The sequence below is a fragment of the Falco punctatus genome (genome assembly GCF_963210335.1).
Source record: "Falco punctatus genome assembly, chromosome: 20".
In the NCBI taxonomy this organism is placed as follows: Eukaryota; Metazoa; Chordata; class Aves; order Falconiformes; family Falconidae; genus Falco; species Falco punctatus.
Window position 1 is genome coordinate 3,861,489 of NC_137600.1, and position 10,682 is coordinate 3,872,170.

A 10,682-nucleotide genomic window follows, 5' to 3' on the forward strand; every position below is an offset into this window, starting at 1 on the left:
ATGGGCACTGTGTAACTACCACCGTGCAAGCAGCACCGTGCAGGAGGCGCCGCGCAGCTCCCGTGGCCCGCTCTGCGCGCACTGCGCACCTTGCGCCACGCACCGCCCCGCGCCCCTCGCGGCCCCTTTAAGGCCGAGCCCCGCTCCGCAGTCGCGTAGGCAAGTGGCGGCAGGACTAACCAATGGGATGCGAGCTGGCCCCGCGGGATGGCCAATAGGCGAAGAGCGCGGTGGGCGGGGGCGGTGCGGCGGAGCCCCGGGACGCGGTAAGTGCCCTGGCGCATGCGCGGGGGGAGGCGGGGGGCAGTGGGGGCTTGCGCCCCTGCTGCGCCCCTCCTGCGCCCCTGCTCTTCCCTCTGCTCGGCCCGAGCCCGCGCACCCTGCTAACCCCAAGCCTTCCCCTGCAGCCCCCCAGACCCTTCCCCATTGCCCCCTGCAAACCCCAGACTTTCCCTTAGTGCACCCTGCGGACCCCCAAAGCCGTCCCCCATTGCCCCCTGCAGACCCCCAAAGCCGGCCCCCCATTGCCCCCTGCGGACCCCCAAAGCCGGCCCCCCATTGCCCCCTGCAGCCCCCCAGACCCTTCCCCATTGCCCCCCCGCAGACCCTGGCCCTAGCGCACCCCCCCTGCGTGCCAGCTCGCCCTTCTCCGCGGCTGCGCCCCTGGGTGCACCCCGCAGTCCCGCACCCCGCAGCCCCGCACCCCGCCTTGCACCCTGCAGCCCAGCTCGCCCCCCTGCCCCCCGCAGTCCCCCTCGCCTTTCCCCCTATGCACCCCATACTCGGACCAGCCCTTCCCCTATAGCGCCCTGCAGTCCAGCACCCCCTGGCCCCCCCAGCCTGCCGATTCCCCCCCTTGGGGCAGCCCACCCTGCACCCCGCAGCCCAGCCAGCCCTTCTACCCCACCCCGGGCATCCCCCAGTCCAGCAGGCCTTTTTCCCCCAGTATCCCCCAGTCCAGCCGACCCTTTCCCCCCAGCGCCCTCCAGTCCAGCCGACCCTTTCCCCCCAGCGCCCTCCAGTCCAGCCGACCCTTCACCTATTTCAGCTTCCCCTGCGTGCTGCAGTCGAGCCAGCCCTTCCTCTACCGCAGCCCACCCTGCATCCCCAAATCCAGCGAGCTCTTCCCCTACAGCCCCCTGTACGCCCTGCAGTCCAGCCAGCCCTTCCCCTACTGTGCCCCCCCATGCCTCCCCCAGTCCAGCAAGCCTTTCCCCTACCGCAGCCCCCCCCGCCTCCCCAAGCCTAGCGACCCCTTCCCTTACTATTTCCCATCCTACACGCTGCAGTCCAGCCAGCCCTTCCCCTCCTGTGCCCCCCTGGGTGTCCCCCAGTCCAGCAGACCCTTCCCTTACTGCACCCCTCCCTGCATCGCCAAGGCCACCGAGCTCTTCCCTTGCTACGTCCCCCCCCAGCCCAGCAGACCCTTCCCCTCCTACACCCCCCTCCACATCCCCCAGTCCAGCAAGCCCTTCTCCTCCAGCACCCCACAACTGCTGGGGGACCCCTTCCCGCATTGCACCTCCCCCTGCACCCCGCAATCGCCGGACCCCCTCCCTCACCGCCTCCTCCAGCCCAGGCAGCGCCGGGGCTCCCTGTCCCCCCGCCTGCATGTCTGGGGGGTGCCCTCCCCCCCCCAGAACCCCGCTACCCCCTGAGTGGGTGCTTGAGGGCTCTGCCCCCTGCCTCCCCAGCCAGCCTGCGGGACCCCCGGTCCCATGGGGGAGGCTCCGGAGCTGGATGCGGTGCTGGGTGGCGGCGGCTGGGACGTGGGGACAAGCTTTGAGGGTCCCCCCCCACCCACTGGTCCCATCCGCCTGGGGAGGAACGTCTGCTACGTCGTCCTGGCCGTGCTCTTCAACGAGGAGGTGAGGCAGCCCCCACGGGACCCCCCACCCCGGTGGTGCCTGGTTGCCCACCCGACCCCTGGCCGTCCCCACAGGACAGGGTGCTGCTGGTGCAGGAGGCCAAGCCCGAGTGCCGTGGGAGGTGGTACCTGCCGGCCGGCAGGATGGAGCCCGGCGAGAGCATCGTGGCCGCCATGCGGAGGGAGGTGAAGGAGGAGACGGGGCTGGAGTGCGACCCCCTCACCTTGCTGGCGCTGGAGGAGAGGGGGCCGGCGTGGATCCGCTTCGCCTTCCTCGCTCGCCCCACCGGTGTGTACCTGTGCCGTTCGGTGCTCTGAAGGGGCGTGGGAAGGATGCGGCTCACCTGGCGCATCCCCTGCCAGCCCCACGATGGGCTTCGGCACCCCCAGCCCGCCCTGTGCCAGGGCATCGGTGTCCCCCGCTGCCTTTGTGCCGGGGCATCGGCATCCTTGCCAAACCTGTGCCAGGGCATCGCTCTCCCCTGCCAGCACCCATGCTGGCTTCCCTGCCCCAAGCCCTGTGCTGGGGTCTGGGTGCCCCCAGCAGCCCCGTGACCAGGCACCAGCACCCCCCACCAGTCCAGTGCTGGGGTCCTACTGTCCCCCCCCTACCCCTGTGCCAGGGCATTGTCATCCCCTGCCACCCCTGTGCTGGGGCATCACCGTCTTTCTGCCCACAGGTGGGACCCTGAAGACACTGGAGGAGGCTGACGCCGAGTCCCTGCAAGCAGCGTGGTGGGCTGGGGACCCCTGTGCGCTGCCCCTGCGAGCCCTGGACATCCTGCCCTTGCTGGACCTCGCCGCACGCTATCGCCGCAGCCCCCCGCACCCCGCCACGCTGCCGCAGGAGCTGCCCTGCGCCCTGCTCTGCTTGCGGCTCCTGGTGGCCTTCGCCAACGACGCCGGGGACCTTTGGGTGCTGCTGGGCACAGCCGGGACCCCCCACCTGCCCGTGGTGGCCTGCGGCATGTCTCCAGCCGAGCTCCGTGGGGGTCTCCGCCTGCCTGTGCTGCGGCTGCTACGGGACTGCCTGCCAGCAGACCCCCGCCCGGGACCCCTGGGGCTGCTGGGGCTGCAGCACCAGGCTGGGGGCCCCGGGGGGGCTGACGGCATCTGCTTCAATGTGCTGCTGAGCATCCCACCTGGCAGCCCTCGGGCTGTCCCCCCTGAGCCCTGCAGCCCCACCGTCTGCTGGTGGCATGTGGAGGAGGAGAGCCTGAAGGGCCGCATCCTGCAGCGGCTCCGTGCTGCGGCCACGGTGCCAGTCCGCAGCTAGTGCCTGGTAAGCCTCTGCCGCCTGGCTTTGGGTACAGGGGTCCCACTGGGACATGTGGCCGGGGGTCCTGCTTGCAGTGCTGGAGGGGAGAGCCCCAGGATGTGCTGCCCGAGGTTGGGGGGTGTTTTGGCGCGGGGTATGGTGCTGTGTCCTGGCCTGGGGTGGGCCAGGAGCTGGCCAGAGCAGAAATAAACCCGGCTGCTGCTTCTTGCATCCATCGGGCTGCGGCTGAAGCAGGGGGCTGGGGAGGGGAGCGGGGGTCCTGGTTTTGGGAGATGCTTGGCGAGGGGGATGGACGCAATACAGATGGTGGGGGCACAGCGTGTGGTGCTGAGCTCACAGCTTTATTGTAGCAGAGTCCCGTCACCCAGGGGACACGGCGCCTGGCTGTGCGGGGTTCGGGGTGCACCGTCCCTGCCAGGCAGGAGCCACAAACTCCCCCACCCACACCCCCCCTGTGCAGCAGGGCCCAGGGAGATGATTGAGTTATTGCAGCCGGGGGGGGGGGGGGGGCACTGTCCCACGCAGGCAGAGGTCAGCACCGTGTCCCCATCCCCAGTTATTGCCCCCCAAAATAATCCTGCCTGAGGTTGGTGGGGGCTCAGGGCAGCTCCGGCACGGTGCAGGGGCAGCAGGAACCCACCACCCAGGAGGAAATGCAGCATGATTCACTTGGCACCCAGAGGGGCCACATCCTGCGCTGGGGGAGGTGGCATCACCTCTGGGTTGGCCAAGGTGGGGAGGAAGGGCTGCGCCTCCTCTTCCTCCTTGCCGGGGTGTCCTTCCTGGGGTGCCACCACCATGCCAGGCTGCTGGGGATGTACCAGTCTGAGCAGGGCCACTGGAGGCTACTGGCATGTGGGTTTGGCCACCACAGTGGCCACCGCAGCCCGGCCAGAGAGGGGTGCTCAGTGGGGGGCCGAGGAACCACAGCTCAGGGGGGCCCCTCCCGTGGTCCCTTGACCAGGGCGATGGCAGCCAGCTCCTTGCAGAACTCCTCCAGCACCACCACCCCTTTGAAGAGCATCGTGTGGTCCATCCTGCAGGGAAATGAGGATGGGGGCTCTGTGGGGTACCCCCCGTTCAGAGTGCATGCATTACCCCCATCCTGTGCCCCCCCAGCACTTACTGCTCTCCGGGCACCAGCCCCATGAGCTGCTGGCGGACCAGGAGCAGCTTGGCCCTGCAGTGGGGCACGCGTTGGAGACGCTGCATCAGGTCCCCGATCACCTGCACGGAGGGAGGAAGGAGTCAGGTCCTGCTCGGAGGGGTGTCCCCATCCCCCCCCCCACCCCCCAGCAGGTGACATTACCCTGACAAGGACGGAGAAGAGCGAGCGGCAGCCAGGCGCCAGGTTGAGGTAGGGGTCCAGCAGGTACTCGTGGAGGTGGGGGTGGGGGAGTGCGGCCAGGCGGGAGAGCACCGAAGTCACTTGCAGGTTCAGGCTGTAGGGCTGGGCCGGGGGAGCGGGGGGGAGGATGCTCAGCAGGAGCCGGTGTGTGGCTGACCCCCACCCCCCCGGCATCCCCTGGCAGGGACCTGAACCCATGCCCGCCAACGGGGGCTTGGTGCCTGCAGACACCACTGATGCTCTTGGCCATTTTGGGGGTCCTGGACCCTGGGAAGGATGGTGCCACCCTCCGTGGTGGGTCTGTGGGGGCACAGCGCTGGCAATAACCGTGGGAAGCCAAAGCATCCTCTGTTCAAACACCCCCTGCCGAGACACGGGCTGTGCCAGCCTGGAGACCCCATCGGGAAAAGCCCCCCGCTGACCGTGCCAAGGGGAGGGGCAGAGCACAGAGGGGACCCAGGTAGGTCCCCAACATTCCGACTGGCGCCCCTGTACCTGGTCAAGGATCCGGGTCATCCGATCGAACAGCACCTTGAGGAAGTGGCCCTCGTAAAATGCCGCTTCGGGGTGGCAGGAGTCGAGGGGCCGGGGGGCCAGGGGCCACCCCCACGGGGCCGCGCTGGCACGGCACGCATGGACCTGGCGGAGGGGGTGATGGTGGGTGAGAGCTGGCACCGCTGGGGATGGGGAAGCCCCCCCCCCCCCCCCCCCAGCCACTCACCGTGCCCAGGGCATCGTGCACGTAGGTGTCGTAGCCGCCTTCCTCCATGCATGAGGAGGTCTTCGCCTCCTCGGGGACCAGGCAGAGGAAGCTGGAAGAGAGGTGAGAGGGATGGGGAGGGGGATGCAGCCCCCCCACCCCCGCCAGGGCAGCCCCTGCAGATCCCTACCTGCTGACCACCTCGCTCACTTGCCCCTTCCCCGATGGGGCTGATCCCCGCAGAGGCTTTTTCACCGTCCCAAACCCAGCATCTGGGAATCCATCGGTGAAATAGGGATCCTCCTCCAGGTCCCTGCGGGGCCAACACAGGGTGTTAGCTGGGTGGGCACCAAGGGGCTGCTCCCCTCCCCCTGCCCCGGCCCCCCTCGCTTACAGCCCGTCCTCATCGGGGTCTGGCTCAGGGGGTCCACGCTCGTCAGGTAGGGGGGGGCTGCGCTGCAGGTAGCCCCTCGCCTCCAGGTTCCTCAGTGCCAGGCTGTGCACCACGTGCTCGTGGGGTTTCTGCAGGAGCTCCTCGAAGAGCCGCAGGCTGGCCAGGCTGATCTATGGCACGGCGAGTGGGGTGAGACCACCTTGGCATCGCCCGTGTCTCACCCCCACCCACCCCCCCCACTCCCCTCAGGATGGGGCTCACCTCGTCGGAGAGGTGGTTACAGCGGTCGATGAGCTGAGTGCGTAGAGGGTAGGGGGCTTCCCCCGGGGTCTCGGGGTGCCGGTCTGGCCCCAGCAGGAAAAACACGAGGCGGTGGAGCAGGGGAGGCGCACGGATCTGCCGCACCGTGCCCGTCAGCATGGCCGTGGCGCTGAGGACAGTGAGCTCGGACCTGCTGGGGACAGGGTGGGATGCTGCGGGGGGTGTCCTGAGGCAGCACCGCAGCATCTCAGAGCTGGGAAAAAGGAGGTACGGGCAAGGGGAACCCCACGGTCCCGACCCCAAGGGGGTCCTTGATAAAGAAGCTCTCCCCCAGCTGCATTTGTGCCTCAGACACTCACATCTGCAGGAGCTGCGGCTGCAGGATGCCCTGGAAAAACTTTTCCTCTACAGCCTCAGTGATGGCATCTGCCACGACCTGTGGGTGACAGCAGAGGCTGAGCCACAGCGTGGGCAGGAGGCTGGCCATGCTGTGCAAGGCTGGCCGGCCACTCCTTACCGGGTGGGCACCCATCACCAGCTCGTCAAGGTAGTCCAGCCAGCTGAAGAAGGCAGCCAGGCTCTCCTTCCCCAGGAAAACTCCGTCACTGGCAGCATCACCCTGTGACCTGCACAGGGCAGAGGACATGGGGCTGCGGCCGAGCCTTGGCAGTGCTGGGGGATGACCCTGCCCAGCGCCCACCTTACCTCCAGCTGACCCTCTCCAGGGCGAGGATGTCAGCAGGGTCGGTGCAGGCGGGCACAGCGCTGTAGAGGTCACAGAGATGCTCCGTCAGCAGCTGGCACAGGGTGCTGCTCCGCACCAGGCAGGCAGCAGCCGCCTCTTGGGCAAGCCCCACGAGCAAGAGCAGGTTTTCCCGAGCCTTCAGCGCGACCCTGCTCTTCTGTGAGGAGGAGGAGGAGGAGGAGAGAAGGGTGTCACGCAACCGGCGGTGCCTGCCCCCCTCTCCTTGCCAGCCCTTTCCCCCTACCTTGCTCTTGCACAGCCCCACCAAGGACGTGACGAGGTTGCAGTCCCTCCGTGGGGGGGAGGGCTCGGCTGGGGGGGAGCCGGCAGCGGTGCCCGGGGGATGCTCCGCACCCTTTTCCGCAGGGCTGGCCGGCAGCTCCTGGGCTCTCCTCCCATTCAGGATGCTCTTGCCCTGGGGAGGAAGAGGAGCGGCAAAGCATCGTAGCCACCATCTTCCTCCCACTCTTTGGGGATGGATTTTGGGGGTGGATGGGGACTCTTTGGATTTCCTCCCACTTAATGGGGATGGAGCTGCAAAGCATGTGAAAAAGCCCAGTGAAAAGAGCCAAACCCCACAGATAACCCCACACGTGTCCCACCAGCACAGGGATGCCCGGGGGCTGCTCACCTCCAGGATGTACGCCAGCAGGGTGGGATCCTGCTTGATCTTGGTGCAGAGGATGGCCGCAAACTGCACCTCCTCCTTCTCTGTGCCGCAGCCCAGGCGGTCGCCGCTGAGCTGGAGCAGCTTCTGGCAGGGCAGGGAGAGGGCTGCCGGGCTGCTGGCTGCTCCCCCACCCTGCCCAGTACCACGGGCATCGGTTCCCAGCAGCTCTCGGCAGGGTTGCAGCCATCTGTGGCACATGGCATCGCCGGCTGGGACCTCCCCCCAGCCCCCACCAAGCCCCCCGGCACTGGGCTCACCTGCACCGGCCGGTGCACGTTGAGGTAGTGCAGGAGTGGGTGCTGCACCTGCCCCAGCACCCGGCTGAAGAAGAGGAGGACCTGCTGCCTCATTCCAGGGGGGTACTGGGAAGAAGATGGGGAAAGGCATCGGCAAAGAGCCCAGTTACCTGTTTGTGTACCTGATTACCCTGCAAAGTGCCCCAAATCGCCCCCCTGGCTTACCCAGGCAGTGTGGGTGGCTTGCAAGAAGGATCTCAGCAGAGACCCTGGGTTTGCTCCCCCAAAATGATGCAAAGGGGCCCATGGACCCCCCAAGACCTCCCACCTGCCCCAGGCTCCTCTCCCTTCAGCAATTAAGGACTGAACTCAGTTCTCCAAATTGAACTCTCTTGCAGGATAAAAAAACCCAGGGGGATTATTTCCCCTTTCCCACTGTTACAATGCCAGCAATGGGGAGTTAAAAGCCCAGCACCCCAAAAAAACCAAATCCTTATGGCCACAGAAGGGCCAGCGCGTGTTTCTGAACCCACACTGCTAACATTTAAATAAAAGGCTATTTATAGCGAGCATCATTATTATTAGCAACAAAGTAAGAGCCGAGCCGTTGTATCTGGGTGATACCGACTTTGAGAGGGGGCTGTCTAAGAACACCTTGTCCTGCGAACCCCAAAAGTGATGCGCCAGTTGTGCAAACAGGCTGCTGGTGTGAAAAACACCCTTCCCGCACCCGCAGGGATGCGATGGGGTGCGAGAGCCGTTCGGGGGAGCAGCAGAAAGGATGCCAATGGGGATCATATGCCAAACAATCCACACCCCCCCAAAAAAAAACAAAACAAAACATGCACCCTGACCAGCTCACGCTCCACAAACTCCTGTTGCCCAGCTAGAAGAGCTTCAAAATGAAAATTACTGAGCATCCCCGTGCAAAGCAGCTGGAAAAGGCTGCAGGTGCTGCAGTACAGGGGGGGGTCAGCCCCCCCAGAGCGATGTTCCCAGTGGCCATACACCCACCTCCGCCTTGCCCAGCGTGCTGAGGGTCTCCAGGACCTTGTGCTGCAGCAGGTACTCAAGGCACGGCCCGGCTTCTCCCGCTGGGAACTGCTTCTCCTCGTACACCAGGATGTCCAGCATCTGTTTGAGGCGCCAGGGAATGTCCGTCTGTCTGGCGTGGACGCTCTCATCTGTGGATGCGGGAATCGGGGGGCTGTGGCGTGCGTGCGTCCCCCCCAAGGCACTGGCAGCGTGCCGCCGGTGCTCGGCAGAGGGGAGCACTACACGGTGGGGTGCCCAGGTGCAAAAGCGGGGTGCTGGCCCAGAATCCGCCGCCGGCAGCCTTAGTGAGGACGACGCTAGATGGCAATGTGATGGTGGAGTCCCGGCAGCACTTGGGGCTTCTCCTTCCGCTCATGGCCTAACCAGCTGCGGCTGGAGCTGCCGCCGTCTCGGGGGGCTGCCTGCCACTGCCAACCCCGGAGACCCCCCCAGCATGGTCCAGGAGGGGAAGGGGCAGCAGAGCCAAGGGCGAAGGTGCGAGATCCTGCTGGGAAAAGGGCTAGAGCTCTCCAGACCCCGCTTTTCGTGCTCCCCGAGAGCAGCGTGTTTCTCCCAGAGGGACTTGCCCCAGCCTGCAGAGCCCACCCAAACCCCCCCCGTGCTGACCCCGCTGGTGTGCAGGGGGCTCAGGGCCGGGCAGGACCAAGCACCGGGCTGGATAAGTGCTCCTGGGGTACAGGAAAGGCTGTCCCATGCCAAAGCCCCACATGCCAGGTCAACCACGGTGCACTAGGGTGGGCACGGTGCCCTGCTACTGCATGGGGTCCCATCCCAGGGCAGGGGGTCCCGTCCCAGGGCAGGGGGTCCCGTCCCAGGGCAGGGGGGTCCCGTCCCTGGACGCACGGACCTTACTCCCAGGCCATGGGACCCTATCTTATGGCATAGGGACCCTCCCCCAGGACACAGTGACCCTGTTGCCACACCAATGGGACCCCATCTCAGGGCACAGGGACCCCCTCCCAGGGCACGGGGACCCCCTCCCCTTACCCCACTCACCCGTGGCCTCCAGGTAGTAGCCGGTGATGCCCTTCCAGTGCTCGGTGAAGGCTTCCAGCAGGTCCACGCTGGGTTCCCGCTGCGCATAGCGGGGCCGGGGTCAGGGGCGCACCGAAGCCCCCCCCGGTCCCGGTGAGGGTCCCGCCGTGTCCCCCCCCTCCGCTCCCGCTCACCGTCTCCACAGCCTGCTGCAGCAGGGCTCCCAGGCGGCTCAGCATGGCTGCGAACACCGGCCCCGGCACCGGCACCGGCCGCGCTTCGCGGCGCCCCGGCCCCGGCCCCGCTCCGGTGGCTCCGCCCGGCGCCGGGCGGGATGGGGCGGGACGGGGCGGGATGGGGCGGGAGCGGCGAGGGACGGGGCCGGGGAGCTGGAAGGGACTGGGGGGCGGAGGAGCGTTTGCGGTGGAGGGTTTGCAACGGTCACTTGGCTTTAAAACTGCTCCGGGGGATAGCCCTGCGGGGGGTGCGCCTCCGCACCGGGGCCGGGATAGCCCCCGGTGCACCGGGATGGGGACAGCCCCCCGTGCACCGGGATGGGGATAGCCCCCCGTGCACACCTTGCACCGGGATAGGGACAGCCCCCCATGCACCGGGATGGGGATAGCCCCCCATGCACACCTTGCACCGGGATGGGGACAGCCCCCGGTGCACCGGGATGGGGACAGCCCCCCGTGCACACCTTGCACCGGGATGGGGACAGCCCCCCGTGCACACCTTGCACCGGGATGGGGACAGCCCCCCATGCACCGGGATGGGGATAGCCCCCCATACATACCATGCCCTGGGATGGAGCCAGCCCCCTGTGCACACCAGGCTCCAGGACAAGGACAGCCCCCTCCCCAGCTCACCTCTTCCCGCAGCACAACCTAGCAGAAGCCACGTTTTATGATTTATTATTCTTTTTTTTAATCCTTAAAAAAAAAAAAAAAAAAAGTTTCTACAATTAAAAACAAGCCATGACGAGCACAGCTGCTGGAAAGCAGCCCAGGGCCCAGCCCGGGTCCCGTCGACTCCAGGGAAGGTGCAATTAGCTGCCCCAAGCAGCCCCCACCACACTGCCTGTCCCCCCTGTTGGGGTGTATCTGCACCCACCCTGGTGGGTGCCCCTGGGGGGGGGGGCGGGGCTGGGA

At 66.9% G+C, this 10,682-nt stretch overlaps 2 protein-coding genes across 9 annotated transcripts; one reads left to right on the forward strand and one right to left on the reverse strand.

Moving 5' to 3' along the window:
• Positions 1-164: 164 nt before the first annotated feature.
• On the forward strand, positions 165-3,358 carry NUDT18 (nudix hydrolase 18). 4 transcript variants are annotated; one of them, XM_080370235.1, is made up of 4 exons: positions 165-266; positions 1,695-1,868; positions 1,948-2,156; positions 2,548-3,358. In XM_080370235.1, exons 1-4 carry the CDS (start codon positions 208-210, stop codon positions 3,141-3,143), a joined length of 1,038 nt encoding a protein of 345 aa, XP_080226361.1. In that variant the 5' UTR covers positions 165-207; the 3' UTR covers positions 3,144-3,358. The 4 variants fall into 4 exon arrangements, with proteins under 4 accessions (XP_080226361.1, XP_080226362.1, XP_080226360.1 ...); XM_080370236.1 differs by having other exon boundaries at positions 171-266; positions 1,943-2,156; XM_080370234.1 differs by lacking the exon at positions 165-266 and having other exon boundaries at positions 275-1,868.
• A 108-nt stretch (positions 3,359-3,466) lies between these two features.
• FHIP2B (FHF complex subunit HOOK interacting protein 2B) lies at positions 3,467-10,463 on the reverse strand. Of its 5 annotated transcripts, none has more exons than XM_080370217.1 (17): positions 9,726-10,463; positions 9,553-9,631; positions 8,515-8,684; positions 7,522-7,626; positions 7,226-7,348; positions 6,839-7,009; positions 6,555-6,751; positions 6,367-6,475; positions 6,209-6,285; positions 5,850-6,039; positions 5,589-5,758; positions 5,385-5,507; positions 5,216-5,306; positions 4,990-5,133; positions 4,456-4,596; positions 4,273-4,373; positions 3,467-4,183 (listed from the first exon to the last, which is right to left on the reverse strand). In XM_080370217.1, exons 1-17 carry the CDS (start codon positions 10,323-10,325, stop codon positions 4,078-4,080), a joined length of 2,697 nt encoding a protein of 898 aa, XP_080226343.1. In that variant the 5' UTR covers positions 10,326-10,463; the 3' UTR covers positions 3,467-4,077. The 5 variants fall into 5 exon arrangements, with proteins under 5 accessions (XP_080226343.1, XP_080226342.1, XP_080226341.1 ...); XM_080370216.1 differs by having other exon boundaries at positions 5,850-6,042; XM_080370215.1 differs by having other exon boundaries at positions 7,226-7,396.
• Positions 10,464-10,682: the final 219 nt, after the last annotated feature.